This window comes from Macaca fascicularis, chromosome 10 (genome assembly GCF_037993035.2).
Source record: "Macaca fascicularis isolate 582-1 chromosome 10, T2T-MFA8v1.1".
NCBI lineage: Eukaryota > Metazoa > Chordata > Mammalia > Primates > Cercopithecidae > Macaca > Macaca fascicularis.
In genome coordinates, this window is record NC_088384.1 from 11,652,727 (window position 1) to 11,670,367 (window position 17,641).

Consider the following 17,641-nt stretch of genomic DNA (forward strand, 5'->3'; position numbering starts at 1 on the left):
ACTCCCAACCTCAGGTGATTCACCTGCCTCGGCCTCCCAAAGTGCTGGGATTACAGGCGTGAGCCACTGCACCTGGCTGACTCCTTTGGTCTTTAGCCTGATGGTCGCTCTCTCCGCAGAGTCTCTCCTGGGACTCTAAGTCTGGGTGAGGGGACTTTTCTTGCTTCCCGTTAGCCCTGTCTGAGCACCCAGGCTCTGTGTTCTCATGGTCTGTCTCCCCCAACAGTTGTGAGTTCCTTGACGGCAGGACTGTCATATTCGTCAGGATGTTCCCAGGCCTTAAGTTCTAACTCCTGGGGTTTCGTCCCAGGTCACCCTCTTTTGTTTTGTTTTGTTTTGTTTGAGACAGAGTTTTGCTCTTGTCACCCAGGCTGGAGTGCAGTGGCACCATCTCGGCCCACTACAACCTCCGCCTCCCAGGTTCAAGCGAGTCTTCTGCCTCGGCCTCCCAAGTTGCTGGGATTACAGGCATGCCACCACGCCAGGCTAATTTTTGTATTTTTAGTAGAGACAGGGTTTCATCATATTGGTCAGGCTGGTCTCGAACTCCTGACTTCAGGTGATCCGCCCACCTAAGCCTTCCAAAGTGCTGGGATTACAGGCATGGTGGCTCACATTTTTTTTTTTGAGATGGAGACTCGCTCTGTCGCCGAGCTGAAGTGCAGTGGCGTGATCTCGGCTCACTGTAACCTCCGCCTCCCAGGTTCAAGCAATTCTCCTGCAGAGTCGCTGGTATTACAGGCACCTACCACCATGCCCGGCTAATTTTTGTATTTTTAGTAGAGACGGGGTTTCTAGTTGTCTAGGATGGTCTCAATCTCTTGATCTCGGGATCCCCTCAGCCACCACGTCCGGCCCCCTCACCCTCTTTACTGCAAACTGATCAGGAATTCTTTCTTAAAACTTAGTAGGGTTTCCTCTCTTCTCCTGCCATAGATACGGTAGGAACATAAAAATAAGAACCCAAATGCTAAAGACAACTTAATTGAACATGAGTCTTTTCAGCCATTCTGTTGCAGTGTGACTCTGTGTATGTGTGTTTGAGTGAGACACAGAGAGACAGAGAGAGAGAATGCGTATGTGTGGTAGGGTATACTACACATTCGACATGTTTTTCCAGACAGGATCTCACTCTGTTTCCCAGGCTAGAGTGCAGCGATGCAATCATAGCTCACTGCAATCTCAAACTCTTGACCTCAAGTGATCCCACCTAAGCCTCCCGAATAGCTGGGATTACAGGCTCTAGTCACCATGACTGGCTCTGGTTGACATTTTTGATTATCTTTAAAGATGAAGAAGGATTTCAGCATCCATGTCCTCCTGGGAGGCACAGTCCAAAGGAGGCCTTTTCTCCAGCCAGTGGGGGTGGAGGACCAGTATCAGGAAGAGAGAGGGTTTAATCCAAAGGCTGCCTAGGAAGAGGCCTAAGGGTTTGGCACTTTTTCCCGCCTGGAGACTCTCCGCACCGGGGTCGTTTTGTTAGAGTTACCCCACTGTGTGTTCCTGGTGTGCATTGATCCAGTGCAAGAGCTGGTCACTGGAGAGGTGACCATGGCAGATTAGCTTGAGTTGTACCCTTTGGTCTTTAATGTCTTTTTTTTTTTAAGAGTTTCGCTCTTTTGCCCAGCCTGGAGTAAAGTGGTACGATCTCAGCTCACTGCAACCTCCATCCCCCAGGTTCAAGTGATTCTCCTGTTTCAGCCTCCTGAGTAGCTGGGATTATAGGCACCTGCCACCACGCCCAGCTAATTTCTGTATTTTCAGTAGAGACGGGGTTTCATCATATTGGTCAGGCTGGTATCGAACTCCTGACCTCAGGTGATCCACCTGCCTTGGCCTCCCAAAGTGCTTGAAGGGACGGGGGAGGATATTCTAGGTAGTAGCTGATGGTAGGGAAGCAGGAAAGTTATGCTCCAGCTCTAGAGCAGACCTGGTACTGAGAGAGTTGAGTGGATGAAGAGTGAGTGAGTGACTGAGTAAATGTCATGCTCAAGGTAAATGCAGACTAAACCAACTGACTAGTTTAGGTCATGGTGTGTGTGTGTGCGTGTGTGTATGTACATGTGTGCATGTAAGTACATGTATGTGTATGTGCGTATCAGTGTGTAAATATGTACATATATGTGTATTTCAGGGATGGGAAAATGACAAGGAGCCAGAAATACAGGTTATCTCACAGATACTCTTGAATGCTTGAATTCCAGGCTGAGTTTGCATTTCGTTTCCAGTTGGGAGCCATGGAAGGCTGAGAAACTGGGGAATGACAGGATAAAAATGATGCTTGAGATGGATATGCCTGACCGAGAGCACGGGATGGACCAGAGGCAGGGAGAGCCCACGGTGGGCTCCAGTGATATTTAGCGTTACAGAAAGAGGGCTGCTCAGGTTCTGAGACTGGGGAGGTTTCAGGAGGGAAGCCTTGGGGAGGCATGGGGTCTTTTCTTGCTTTCTCTAGGTAGCCACACAGGAACAGGGAGTCTTGGAGCAGAGGTTCCTGGTAGGCTGTGTAGGCAGTGCAGGGCTGCTTGGGTGAGCAACTTCACCTGTATGACAGAGGCAGAGTGCTTTTGAGTCAGACACACCTGACTTAAGGGAGTGCCTCCCTGCTTTATGGCTGGCAGCACCAGAAACATTTTTAGGCAAAGTTTAAAACAGCTCTGACCCCAACCAAGAGGCCTGGGCTGGAATTATTTCCTTAGTGTTTGTTCAGCCTTGTCCTTGGGGCCTGGAACCTGGACATCCCAGGGCACAGGCCCAGAGTGCACTCACCTTTTAAGGCAAGGCTGGCAGAGAGAGCACACATCAGAAGAAGGTTCAGCAAGGCTGCTTGCTCTAGGCTGAGGGTGGAATCAAAGATGACTTTGTGAAGGGGGTGGCCTTTTCCCTGGCCTTGAAGGCTGGCTGCTGGCTAGGATGTGAACAGAGGTAAATAGAAAGGAAGGGGGCCCCTAGGTGGAGGTGGAGGGACCTATGTGAGCACAGTTACCAAAGATGGAGAAAGGTGCAGGGGTCAAGGACATGTGCAGGGCAAGGTCAGGGGTCGAGGGCATGTGCAGGGCAAGGTCAGGGGTCGAGGGCATGTGCAGGGCAAGGTCAGGGGTCGAGGGCATGTGCAGGGCAAGGTGCAGGGGTTGAGGGTGGCCCAGACGTCTTGCCTCCATGCAGCCCCACCTCCAAGAGGCAGCTTGAACCCCAGGCTGGGGGTGGCAGGGGAAGAGCTTTCCAGTAAAGCAAGTGACTGATCTGGGTGGGATGCCTTGGAAAGCAGTGGAGAGCTACCAGAGGAAGTGACCTGGGATGCCTCCGACACCCCTGCCTAGCCTGGCATTCTTCCTTCAAAAATTATTCCTTTACTTGGCCAACATCCTCAGCACTCTGTCCCTTGCAGGTGGTCATCACAGGACAGGAGTACCCTGGAATAGGATGGGTGAGGTGAGGGAGGGGAGCTCTCCCAAAGTTGATGTGCTACGTCAGCAAGTTATCAGTTTGATGAGTGCAGAGAGATTACCCTGGGGAGGGCGGAACACAGGACAGGCAAGTTTCAAAGGAAAGGAGACTGTTGCAGCAACAAGTCCCACTGGGGTGGGGCAGGGTGGGGGTGAAGAAGGCTGTTTTTGCCAAAAATGGAAAGTAGCTATCGGCAAGGTAGAGGCTGTTCCTGGGAGGGCCAGAAACCTTAGGAATGGACCAAGTTTCTTCTCTCTTTTTTTTTTTTTTTTCTGAGATGGAGTCTCGCTCTGTTGCCCAGGCTGCAGTGCAGTGGGGCGATCTCGGCTCACTGCAACCTCCGCCTTCCGGGTTCAAGTGATTCTCCTGCCTCAGTGATCAAGTGATTCCCCCTACTCGGGAGCTGCCTCTCCCAGCTCCTGAGTAGCTGGGAATACAGGTGCGCCACCACACCCAGCTAATTTTTGTATTTTTAGTAGAGACAGGGTTTCACCATGTTGGCCAGGATGGTCTCAATCTCTTGACCTCGTAATCCGCCCGCCTCGGCCTCTCAAAGTGCTGGGATTACAGGCATGAGCCACCGCGCCCGGCCGAGTTTCTTCTCTTTCATGCCCTGTTGCTTGGCCTGGGCCATAGGAATAAACAGAATGAAGAAAGCAATCGTGATGCCTCTCCCACTTGCTAGGCTCTTACCAAGTATTTCCTGCAATTTTGTTTACTTCTCATGATAAGTCAATGCTGTTATCCCCAGTTCTCTACATCAGCTCAGAGCGGTCAAGTAACTTGTCCAGGCTCATAGCATAAGTAGCAGAGTCTGGACTGCAGCCCACGTGTGTCTGACTCAAAGCTTGTGACTTTTCCACCTCCCCACATTGCCTGGAGGAGAGAAGAGAGCATAGTTAGAAAGGAGGGGAGGGACAGGGTATACGGCTCAAGGGCGGGGTTTTCTCTGCAGGGCCAGAAGGTTCTGGAATGCCCCAGAGCAAAGCTGTCAGCTGAGAGACCACTGACCCTGACACCCTAGAGAGGCTCACTCTCTATGTAAAAGATGCGAATTTCTCCTTCTGCTCCCACCCAGGAGAAAACTCAGTTGTTGAGTGGGGATGGAGACTGTTCCCTGATACGATGACTCCAGTGTCCTTAGCCACACTCAGACATTGCCCTGTTTGTCATGTTTGTGTGGTGTTGGGGAGGGATCAGGAGTGGCCAAGACTAAAACTGGACCCTGGAGGCAGGGACCGAGAAGGAAGTGGGAGTAAAGACCAGCTGCCGGGGGTAGGATGCGTCCAACCTGTCTTCGGGGATTACAGGGCCTCCTGTGACTGTGGGTTCAGATGGTGGTGGGGGTGCTGTCAGCCGACAGGAGCAGGGGCTCCGGCACAAGATCATCAGAGTGCTGAGTGGGTGACGTGCATGGTGGGAAAGGGAGCCACCGCTGCATCATGGAGATTCGGGTGTGTAGACAGGGGGATGGGCAGCCAGTGCTCAGAAGCGTCATCTGGATTCTAGGAAGGGGATTGGCATGAACAAGGCAGGGGAACGGGTAGCTGGGTACTGCACTGGTCCCAGCGTCTGGGTCTGGGCAGAGATCTTATTGCAGAAGCAAGGGAAGAAGGTGGGGCTTGATCTCAGAACAAAAGAAGGAACAAATAGCAGACCCAAGAGGCTTATGTAGAGGCCCACATTGGAGGAGTCAGGATAGGCCCCAGCAACCTAGAGAGGCGTGGGTCTGTGCCATGGCTCCATCTGGGGCAGGAGGACCAACAGAGCCCAATAACTGGGAGAGCCTGTCTGATAGGACATCATGCTTTAGCGAGCTGGGTGTTTTAGGGACACACATTGCATCCTAAATTTTTTTTAGGAAGCCTAGGTTCAGAAGAGGACCTAGGGAGCCTAGGTACTTGTGAATATTGATGTCAGAAGTGAAATGTCTCCCAGCAGAAGGAAGAATCTCTATAACTTTTCTTTTTTTTTTTTTTTTTTTTTTAAGATGGCGTCTTGCTCTGTTGCCCAGGCTGGAGTACAGTGGCACAATCTCGGCTCACTGCAACCTCCGCCTCCCAGGTTCAGGCAATTCTCCTGTCTCAGCCTCCCAAATAGCTGGGATTACAGGTGCCCGCCACCATGCCTGGCTAATTTTTGTATTTTTAGCAAAGACAGAGTTTCACCATCTTGGTCAGGCTGGTCTTGAACTCCTGACTTCAGGTGATCCGCCTGCCTCGACCTCCCAAAGTGCTGGGATTACAGGTGTGAGCCACTGCGCCCAGCCATTTTCTTTTTTAGACAGGGTCTTGCTCTGTCACCCAGGCTGGGGTGCAGTTGTGCCATCTCGGCTCACTGCAGCCTCCACCTCCCAGGTTCAAGCAATTCTCCCACCTCAGCCTCCGGAGTAGCCGGGATTACAAGGGCCCACCACCACGCCGGGCTAATTTTTGCTTTGTTTTGTTTTGTTTTGGGATGGAATTTCACTCTCGTTGACCAGGCTGGAGTGCAGTGGCATGATCTCAGCTCACTGCAACCTCCATCTCCTGCATTCAAGCGATTCTCCTGCCTCAGCCTTCCAAGTAGCTGGGATTACAGGCGCCTGCCTCCATGCCCAGCTAGTTTTCATATTTTTAATAGAGACAGATTTCATCATGTTGGCCAGGCTGGTCTCAATCCTGACCTCAGGTGATCCACCTGCCTCAGCCTCCCAAAGTGCTGGGATTACAGGCATGAGCCATCATGTCCAGCCAATTTTTGCATTTTTAGTAGAGATGGGATTTCACCATGTTGGCCAGGCTGATCTCAAACTCCTGACCTCAGGTGATCCACCCGCCTCGGCCTCCCAAAGTGCTGGGATTACAGGTTTGAGCCACTGCACCTGGCCTATAACTTTTATTTATCCTAATAGAGACACAAGCTTGCTAGTTTCTCTATTTTTTTAAAGAAAAATAAACTTTTTTTTTTTTTTCAAAGACACAGTCTCGGTCTGTTGCCCAGGCTGGAGTGCAGTGGTGCAATCTCAGCTCACTGCAACCTCCGCCTCCCAGGTTCAAGGGATTCTCCTGCCTCAGCCTCCTGAGTAGCTGGGATTACAGACGTGTGCCACCATGTCCAGCTAATTTTTGTATTTTTAGTAGAGACGGGGTTTCACCGTGTTGGTCAGGCTGGTCTCAAATTTCTGACCTCATGATCTGCCTGCCTCGGCCTCCCAAGGTGCTGGGATTACAGGCATGAGCCACCACACCTGGCCTTTTTTGTTTGTTTTGTTTTGTTTTTGTTTTTTAAGATAGGGTCTTTGCTCTGTCACTCAGGCTGAGTGCAGTGGTACAATCATAGCTCACTGCAGTCTCAAACTCCTGAGCTCAAGTGATCCTACTACCTCTGCCTCTGGAGTAGCTGGGACTATAGGCAGGTACCTGTATGTACCACACCTGGCTAATTAAAAAAAAACAAAAAAACAAAACAAACAAACAAAACAAATTGAGGGCCGGGCACTGTGGCTCATGCCTGTAATCTCAGGACTTTGGGAGGCCGAGGCAGGCAGATCACTTGAGGTCAGGAGTTGGAGACCAGCCTGGCCAATGTGGTGAAAACTGTCTCTACTAAAAATACAAAAATTAGCTTGGTATGGTGGCACATGCTTGTAATCCCAATTACTAGGGAGGCTGAGGCACGAGAATCGCTTGAACCCAGGAGGCGGAGGTTGCAGCGAGTGGAGATTGCGCCACTGCACTCCAGCCTGGGTGACAGAGTAAAACTCTCTCTCAAAAAAAAAAATTTTTTTTTTTTTGGTAGAGACAGAGTCTTGCTATGTTGCCCAGACTAAGACATAAACTTAATGTATTCCTTTTCTGCACCCATCTTGAGTCACTCTTTGCCGAAGAGGGGTCTGAGGATCAGTGCTCATTCAAGGTACGCCATCCGCATGCATCAGTGGTTTAGAGCAAGAAGAGACCCAGCCTCTCCTTCATTTTTCTAGGAAGAAACTGAGGCCCAGAAGGGTTGAGAGACTTCCCTTAGGTCCAGGGGTTCAGGAGAGAGTGGGGACAGAATCCTGGCTGCAGACCCCCAGCCAGTGCTCCCTTCCTCTGCGCCCCCCACCCATCTGGACTTGCCATGGTAACTAAGCCTCCTGCAGTGTGGGAAGCAGTTACCTAGCAACTTCCCATAACCAGGTTAGAGCCGAGGGAGTGAGATAGCACATGCTGCCTGCCCTGGGGAATTTAGATTTGTAGAAATGGGATCGCCCACGTCATAGTGTGGCCACAAATGACCCTGCATAGAGCCATGCCTGGAAGCCCCTGTCGGAGAGAGTCTCACATCAGGATCAGTGAGTCTCGGGGATGATGGCACAGCCCTGGGCTGGCCGAGGTGTCCACCCCTGCAGCGGATGCAGGGCCCCACTGTGTACAGTGCTGGTTTCTCTGAACAGCATGGAACCTGTCCCCATTGATCTGCTGGCTCAGTGTGGATGGGGGATCCATGGAGGAAGACTGATGGAAAGGCTGTGTGTGTGTCCTTGCAGGCGTCTCACTGTGGCGGGGGGAATGGCAGGGGAGCTGTGCTCTTTCATGCTCCCTCTTGTTCCCTAATTATGTCAAGAAATGTTTATGAAATGACATGATCGTAAAGTAAGTGACTCTTCCTGTAATGTTCCCTGTATATTGAGTTTTGACAGCCATCCGCCACCCCCACACCCTCACCTGCTTCTTGCTGTGGGCAGAGCCCTGCCTGGGTTCCCAGGTTCTGCCTCCTGAAGGGTCCTAACAAGTGGCCTAAGCCAGTTATGGCAGCCTCATTCTCTTGGAAATGGCTGGTGTAAGAACAGCATGGGATCCAGTCTTGCCAGTGGGATCTGTGTGATTGGCTGCTGAAGGACCTCCAAGAAGGAAAGGGTTTTCTCATTGAGCAGAATTGGGAGAGAATGTGCCCCTTTTCCATTAGACATTGTCACGTCTGCATGTGATGTCTGGAGCTGTAAGCCACTGAGAAGAGACACCACTGATGCTCGGAGACATCACTGATGCAATGTTGGGCCATTGTGTTAAGCCAGCCAATAGCTGTCTTCTCTCTGGACTTCTTTTGATAGGAAATCATGAGCCTCTTGTTGTTCTAGAGCCTTTTGGTCAGGCCTCTGTTTTTTCACCTCCACTCACTCACTTGGCACTAATCTGAGTGGGTCACTGAATATATGCCTCAACAAGTCTTGGTATTAAAGGTAAAGCACCCAAAGAAAACAAGCGTTCCATATCTTTGATTTACTGACTAAATCAAAGATGGGACTCCCTGATCCTTTATCTCCTCAGTTGGAGCTGAAGTCGGACTAGCAGTTGCATGCCCAGCTCTTGCAGGTCTGAATAGACTTCTCCCTAAAGAGCCTGATGGTGTCCCTGGTATTCCCAGCATCTGACACATTTCACTCATTCATTCATTCATTCATTCATGCGGTGGTGGGCTGGGGCTGGCTCCTATCTGCCCGTGAAAAACAATTATGCACATATCTTCCAAACTCTGGGTTCAATGATGTCATGTTGGTAGCCTGAAATCTGCCATGGTGGGAGTTGTTCTTTTTTAAGTAGATTTTTTTTTTTTTTCCAGCAGTTTTAGGATCACAGCAAAATGGAACAGAAGACACAGGGAGCTCCCATATACCCCCCATCCCCACACATGCACAGCCTCCCCCACTGTCAACATCCTCCAGCAGAGTGATATATTTGTTAAAATTGTTGATCCTACAGTGACACACCATAATCACCCAAAATGCAGAGTTTACATTAGGGTTCACTCTTCCTGTTGCGCATTCTATGGGTTTTGAAAAATGTGTCATGCCATGTGTCTATTGTTGTGGCATCACACCGAGGGGTTTCACTGCCCTAAAAATCCCCCGTTCTCTGCATATTCATCCCTCCCTCCCTCAACCCTTCCAACCACTGATCTTTTTACTTTTTACCTCTCTAGTTTTTCCTTTTCTAGCATGCCATGTAGTTGAAACCATATAGTGTGTAGTCTTTTCATATTGGCTTATTTCACATAGTGATATGCATTTAAGGGCTGGGTGCGGTGGCTCACGCCTGTAATCCCAGCACTTTGGGAGGCTGAAGTGGGCAGATCACCTGAGGTCAGGAGTTCAAAACCAGTCTGGCCAACATGGTGAAACCCCATCTCTACTAAAAAACAAAAAAAAAATCAGCCAAGCGTGGTGACGTGCGCCTGTAATCCCAGCTACTTGGGAGATGGAAGTAGGATAATTGCTTGAACCAGGGAGATGGAGATGGCAGTGAGCTGAGATTGCGCCACTGCACTCCAGCCTGGTTGACCGAGTGAAACTCTGTCTTAATAATAATAGCATGCATTTAAAGGTTTTCATCTTTTCATAGCTTGGTAGCTCATTTCTTTCTGAATACTGTTATATTGTCCGGAGGTACCACAGTTGATTTATTCATTCACCTATTGTAGGACATTTTGGTTTCTTCTAAGTTTTGGCAATTATAAATAAAGCCACTATAAATATCCATGTTCAGATATTTGTGTGGATGTTTTCAACACCTTTTGGTAAATAACGAGTGTGAATGCTGGATCCTATGACCAGAGTAAGTTTAGTTTTGCAAGAAACAGTCAAACTATCTTCCAAAGTGGCTGTACCATTTTGTCTTCCCATCATCGATGAATGAGAGTTTCTGTTGCTTCACGTAATCACCAGCATTTGATGTTGTCAGTATTCTAGATATGGGGCATTCTTATCGGTGTGTGGTGATATTTCATTGTTTTAATTTGCATTTTCCTAATGACATATGATATTGAGCATCTTTTGATCTCCTCACTTGCCATCTATATCTTCTTCTGTGAGCTGTCTGTTCATGTCTTTTGCCCATTTTTAAATCGGGTTGTTCATTTTCTTATTGTTGAGTTTTGTTGTTGTTGTTGTTGTTGTTGTTGTTTTTTTTTTGAGATGGAGTCTTGCTCTGTTGCCCAGGCTAGAGTGCAGTGGCACAAACTTGGCTCACTGCAACCTCCACCTCCCGGGTTCAAGCAATTTTCCTGCCTCATCCTCCCAAGTAGCTGGGATTACAGTCGCCCGCCACTGCACCCGGCTAATTTTTGTATTTTTAGTAGAGACGGGGTTTCACCATCTTGGCCAGGCTGGTCTCGAACTCCTGACCTCATGATTCACTTGCTTCAGCCTCCCAAAGTGCTAGGATTACAGGCGTGAGCCACTGCACCCCGCCTATTGTTGAGTTTTAAGAGTTCTTTGTCTATCATAGTCCTTTATCAGATATGTCTTCTGTACATATTTTCTCCTGGTCTGTGACTTGTCTTCTCATTCTCTTGGCATATAGTGGGAGTGTTTACACCACAGAATTGGCAAATACTACAAGTCAGGGCTTCCTCTCAGAGAGAGCCAATTATTAAACTTTTACCAGCACACCACTGCATCCAGGCATCAACCATTTATTGACTGCACTGCTTGTCTTTGACCTAAAAAAGATTCGGTCTAGTGGAGGAGGTAGATCAGTGAATCACTGACAATGGTGTTCTGAGTATTGGGATAGAGGGAGAACAAGGTTACTACAGGAACATAATGGGGGGCTGGGGCGGGGGGCACTTATGTCAATCATAATATTGGGATGGTTTCCCAGTGGAGACCTTGAGCCCCGAGCTAATGATTTCAAAGTAAGTAACAGTTGTCTGGACCCATGCTGCCCAATAAGATAGCCCCTTGCCACATGTGGCTATTTCAGTCATTTGTACCAGGCACGTTTCAAGTATTCAATAGCCACATGTGGCTAGTGGCTACCACATTGGATGGATCAGACACAGAGCTTTTCCCTCATCACAGAAAGTCCTAATGGACAGCACTTGTCTAGACAAAACAGCAGGAGGAAGCACTCCAGGCAAAAAGAACAGAATGTGGGCGGCTCAGAGGTCTGAGAAAACATGCCTCATTCTGGGAACCAAAAATCGTTCTAAGGGACTGAAGTAAAGGGTGTTTGGGACTAGAGAGGTAGAAGATGTGGCTGAACAAATAAGGCAGCAGACAGATCACAAAAGGCCTTTAGTGCGAAGCTAAGGAGGTTAAACTCCAGCCTGAAGACCATGAAGAACCCAAGGATTTGAGCAGAAGCTTGGTATCATCAGCCTGTCTCTGAATAAGATCTCCCTGACTGCCTTGGAGGCTGGATTACAGGGGGCCAGCCAGGAATGCAGGGAGACGAGCGCTGAGACTATTGCAGTCACCAGGGAAAGAAATGAGAGAGGTTTGAAGTAAGGCAGTGGCTATGGAATGGGTGCAGAGAAGGGACAGAGTTGAGAGATGTGAAGGACCCAATGGCTGATTGTGTCTGACTCTGAAGAGGTGCTTTGTAAATATTTGTTGATGTAATGAATGAATTATAGCAAAACTGAAAATAATACGAGTGGGTGCACAGCTACTGGGCTTCTAGGTGGTATCTACTGCACAAATGTTGTGGTGCAGGGCACACCCTTGCCTTGGTATGGACAGGCTGAAGTGTTGACTTTAGACAAAGAAAACGGCAAATATTTTGGCCATGCTAATCAGTCCCCAGTGTGGGCTGTTGTGTTTCAGGTTAGCTGGGAGCTAATGATGGCATGTAGGTACATTCCGCTTGTTTTGAGCGGAAGGAGAAAGAGGCAACAGGGAAGAGTGAGAAAAGAGAGATGGAGGGAAGGGTTGGTATCCCCTGTTCTGTCTGATGGAGGGAGGGCTCTGCTGAGAAGAGAGCCAGCTGTGCTCATGGAAGATGCTGAGGGAGCCAGGGACCAACCAGTGCCTCTCAGAATTGGGCACAGGCCATCCTCCCCTCTACCTCTTCCCCAATCTTCTTGTCATGGGGACTGCAGGGCGGATTTGGTGTCCTGAAGGATCGGGTCAATTCACCAGCAGATAAATGTGGTACATAGTGGATCTGCAGTATCTAGGAAGGCATTGTCAGCAGAGGATGTGTGGGGCAACAGAGCACTGGAACCAGAGTAGGAAGTGTGAGTATACTGGTGCCTAAACACGTGAGAGATACCAGCCTCCCTCTCTTGGCCTCTCGGAAGTTAACTGGAGGAGAATCCAAAGACAGTGGCTACAGCTACTGGAACCTGGATATCATTGTAAATATGACCTTGTTTGCATCCATAGGTCTGTTAGGCCCAAGACAGTTGAGTTACAAAACGAGTAAATAGATGAGATGAAGCAGGTCCAATCATTCCTCCATTAGAAAAATATTTACTGAGCCTCTGTGTGCTAGATGTTGGGTGTACAATGGTTTACAAAACAGAGGTGACCCCTGCTCCGTGGAGCTTACAGTCTAATAGCCATACAGCTCAGTCTGGCACCATCATCTGCGTACATACTATTCAGAAAAGGCACAGGATTCATGAGACCATCTTAGGAGAAGGATTATTTTAGATTAGGGGGCAGGGAGGACTGTTTGGAAGTGACATTTAAACCCAGACCTGGGCCCAGCATGGTGGCTCACACCTATCATCCCAGCACTTTGAGAAGCCAAGGTGGATCACCTGAGGTCAGGAGTTCAAGACCACCCTGGCCAACATGGTGAAACCCTGTCTCCACCAAAAATGCAAAAATTAGCCAGGTCTGGTAACATGCCCCTGTAATCTCAGCTACTCGGAAGGCTGAGGTGGGAGAATCACTTGAACTTGGGAGGCAGAGGTTGCAGTGAGCTGAGACTGTGCCACTGCATTCCAGCCTGGGAAACAGAGCAAGACCCCATCTGAAACAAAAAACCAACCCAGACCTGGAGATGAACAAAAGTTAGCAGGGTTAGCAGGGGATGTGCCTCCAGGCGGCAAGAATGGCAAGTGTGAAAGGTTTGGGGACAAATCCCTGGCTATTTGGAGGCTGAAAAGCCAGTGGGGCAGGAGCATAAAAGCAAGGGGCAGGGGAGGCAGAAGAGGCGGCTGAGGAGTGAGGCAGGCGCCAGACTTCACAGGGCCACATTAGGACTTTGGACTTAAACCTAAATCCAGTAGGAAGGGGAGTGATGTGATCAGATTTATTTTTACAAAGATCGCTTTGGCATCTGTGTAGAGGGCCGGATTACAGGAGAGAATGCAGGGAGAAGGGTATGAAAGCTGACAATTACCAAAGCAAGAGACAATGGCGGCATGGCCAAGGTGAGGGAGTAAAGTGGAGGAACTGAGGAAGCATTTTTTAGAAAGAATTGAGACAATCAAGGTTTTTCTCACACCCTTGCCTTGGTATAGACGGGCTGAAATGTTGGCTTAGACAAGGCAAACAGCAAATATTTCGGCCATGCTAATCTGTCCCCCGGATGGGCTGTCGTGTTTTAGGTTAGCTGGGAGCACAGTCCCCTGCCCCAACCAGGGCCACGTCTGACCAGAGTCAATTTTATGACTAAAGATTTCCTGACAAAACTTTTACAACTTCTGCAACCTCTGCTCATGTTTAAAATAATTACTATTAGGAAATAGTAATTGTTATAGGAAATTCCTGTTTGCATTTCATCTGAATTCCTCTCACATTACATTTTTTTAATTCTAGATAAAGATGCTAAAATAATAAGTCACCAGGGCCGCCAAATATGAATGACGTCAATAATGACAGTTCTGCATTGCATCTGTCCCAAAGCCAAAGTGACCTATTCGTCAGCAGCAAAGAAAAATGGCCGAATATCCTCAGAAGAAGAACCCAATTAGAGTTTTGCTCACTGCTAAGTTCTTCGCCTTTGCTACTTAACATGTGTACCCAGTAATAGCACCCGGAAGCTTGTCAGAAATTCAGGACCGAGTTGGAAGCTGCATTTCAACACGATCCCCAGGCAATTGGTAGGCACTTTAAATTTTGAGAAGCACCATGGTTAGATCACCCTGGGGCCATCTAAAAGTGGGTGGGCAGTGGCTGGTGCCAGATATTTGAAATGCGGTGAGGCACAGCGAGTGGTGAGGAAAACCCAACCACTGGTCCAACAGGAACTGGCTTTTCTCTGGAAGCGCCAAGCTCCCAAGTTACATAGAATGTTGCAGCTAAACTCAGGGACAATGTTGGCTGCTGGTTGTGTGACTGGTGAGAGGCGCTGGCTGGACCCTCCTCTGGTGCTGAAATGCTATCCGGTAGAAACTAGGGCCCGTGGGGACACATGAGGAGGGACTCCCCCTGGCAGCACCAGAGGCTGAGGGAGGTTGAGCTCCCTTTCCCCCGTCCGTTCGTAACGTGGACAGTTTGGTTCTTTTCCTCTTTACCTGGCCGCTAACAGCCCTCATTCCTTGTGGGTTCCTTCTGAATGGAGGCATGCTGACGAGCACGGGAAGGACGCTTTGGCATCTCAGTACAAAATACCCTTCAGTAGCTTTAGCTAGAACAAAACACTGAGTTCCAGGGGTTCTGAAAGCTCTGCTTATACCACCTGCCTATGGGGTCAGCTCCTGCAGGCTGATGATGCCTGTCACCCCTTGGTCTCGTTCTCACTCTCTACCTGAGGGTTATGCGACACAGACACCAGACACAGCCTGGCCAAACAAGGACACTTTGTTTTATTACTGCTTTCTTGAGAAGTCTTTCAAGGCACAAAATCTCCACCAGAATCCAATCACGTACCTCTGTCTAACTAGAGCTGGTCCTCCCACATCATCAGACAACTGGATGAAGTTTGTGGGCTGTTTAAAGCATATGGTTTGTAAATATTGTAAAATCAAACATTACTTTTGGCTTTTATTTACTGCCGCATTTCACATTACCTAGCACCAAAATAGCTGGGGAGGTCTTCTCTGCCTTTGTTCTTTCTCCTGTTCTTTTTCTTATGCTTCTTTGCTCCCTGCCTTCCACAGCAGCGGTTTCTCTGCTCTGATTCTTCCTCTCCCCACTGCCTGGCCCTCCTCCTGCACCGTCTGCCCACCAACTCCACACCGCTCTCTTCCCTAGCCGCACTCACCCTCTCCCCTTCCTCCCCCTGTGCCTCTCACACTGCCCCTTGATACTCCTGGACGTCTTAGCTACCTTTCCCTGTCTCTGCTTTCACTTCCAAAAGCTGCAGGCACTCCTTCCTCAGGCTCGACTCCCCCCTGCCTCCACCAGGCTATTTTCTTTTCCCTCCCTATACCCACCACGAGTTCCTTTTTTCCTCTTTCCTCTAAAGGAAACATGGGGATCAGAGAACTGTAGAATCAGAGTCACAAGGGACACTGCTTGTGCTACACTGGCAGTTACTTCTGAGTCAGAAAATCTTTCTTCTCCAATCACCTGCAATAATGGCTGCCCCCAACCCCGTCCCTCCTTAGAGCGAGAGAGGCTGGGGAAGAGAAAACTTCCAGGCTCCCTCACCAACACTTTCTCCCCTCTTTCCTGTCTCACCACACAGACACACAGATGCATGCGCACACATGTCCACACATACAGGAATGCACACATGCACACACAAGCACACATGTATACACATAGGAGTGCACACATATGTGCCTGCAAGCACACATGGGCACACCCGCGGGGTACACACCCACACCCACAAACTCCGAGTGCCCTTGGTGAAGAAAGGGTTTGCGCCTGGCCTCCTCTAAGGCCCTGAGCTTCCTCTCCAGTGTTTCCTTCGTCCCTGGCCAGGCTGACGTCTGCTGCGCACCTGCAGGGTGAGCACTTGGACACATGATTCTAGCTTGAGGGGATGGAGAGGGACAGCCATGGTGGGGTTCCTTACTCCAGGTGCAACTCTTGGGTGGCAGGAGGACAGCAATGGTCAGACTGAACAGGGAGCTCACATAAAAGCCAGCTTCCACCTGGGGTCATATTTAGTCAATCAATCCACAGTCAGTGCTCTTATTAAGTGGGCTTCTTTCCATGCCACTGGGCAAGGCATCTTCAAAACAAAATCAAGAGGGAAAATGAACACAGCCCTGAAGACACACTCTTGTAACCATAAAACAATGACTCTAACATTCAGCATTCTCAGCCAGAGCTTCTCCAAGCTCTTTATGGAGTCTAGGATGCTATTTCCTTCATAGCTGGGGAAGTAGAGGTTACACAGAGTAAGCTGCTTGGGGATCATGGAAAATCCCTCGATTTCCCAGGACTTGGCTCCTCACATTGGAACATTCATTTGAAAGACCCAAGGAATATTAATTTGAACAGAGATGGATGTCTCAGCTAGGTGTTGACTAGGAGGCCAGCCTCGCACAGGCAGAGTCTCTCCAACCCCGTCCTGCCTCCACATCCCTGCTCAGACTGGCTTGGCTGCCCGTGGCACTGAGCTGCACCTTAATTCCCAATGCAGCAGTGCCCACCCCTTGGAGAATAGGAGGAGAGCTGCCCTGCAAGCCCTCCAGGTGAGCGGGGCTTGCAGGTCAGCTAGAACGTGCCCCACCATGTTCAACCCCACCCTGTTGTTCTGTGTCCAATGCCGAGGTGCAGTCTCTGCTTAGCTGTTCTCCGTGAAAATTCCCAAGACAAGGAGGAAGCAGTGACAGTTGAAGGCCAGGACAAAGCTCCATTTCATCTCCCTGCCCCCCTCCCAACTCCCCCAGTGCCTTCCACACACCCCTGAGGGGAGCAGAAAAGCAAGTGTGAATATTCTTCTCCACCTGAGTTCCCTTTTGCATCAACTAATTACCAGCCCAATTGCCAATAAATTACTAGTATAAAATGTTGTGTGTGCACAGGCAGACACGGATAGATGTATGTATATATAGTCATGGAGTCCAGCCTTTTTTCCTTGCCCCCTTCCTTGTGGGCAGCTCCAGACAAAAAGCTTTTGTCCCCTGAAGGGTTCATCGGGTCATGGGTGCCACGTAGTTGGCAGGGAAGAGGCCCAGCTTGTTGTGCAGGCGGCCGGTCCACCAGGATGGGTTGGAGCTATCCAGGACTTCCACCACCTCCCCGCTGTGGAAACCCAGCTCGTCATCCTCCAGGGCCTCAAAGTCGTACAGCGCCCGGGCCCACCGCACTCGCTGTTGGGGGAAGCACAGAAGAGGCTCTGCTGAGCTGTGGGCTGGGCAGGCAGGGGAGGGTCTGCTGGCTCCTCCCACCACATCCAAGTCCTTTGAGAGCAATATTCCCTGAAGGCTGACCCCTCTGCAGCTTAAACAAATTTTTTTTGTAGACATGGGGGTCTCACTATGTTGCTCAGGCTGGTTTTGAACCTTTGGCCTCAAGCAATCCTCCTGCCTTGGCCTCCCAAGTAGCTGGAACTACAGGTGTGAGCCACCATGCCCGGCTATGCTGCTGCAATTTAAA

At 49.5% G+C, this 17,641-nt stretch overlaps 1 protein-coding gene across 9 annotated transcripts in view; it reads right to left on the minus strand.

The window, feature by feature from the left end:
- Nucleotides 1–14,929: 14,929 nt before the first annotated feature.
- The window catches only part of GRAP2 (GRB2 related adaptor protein 2), a 71,406-nt gene continuing 68,694 nt past the window's right edge, over nucleotides 14,930–17,641 (minus strand). For all 9 annotated transcript variants that reach the window (XR_012418713.1, XM_065522095.2, XM_045363586.3 and 6 more), the window contains one exon: nucleotides 14,930–17,355. Coding sequence is in view for 8 of the 9 variants with exons in the window: in XM_065522095.2 (XP_065378167.1) it covers nucleotides 17,176–17,355 (180 nt within the window). In the remaining variant the exon portion in view is untranslated. The remainder of the gene's footprint in view (nucleotides 17,356–17,641) is intronic.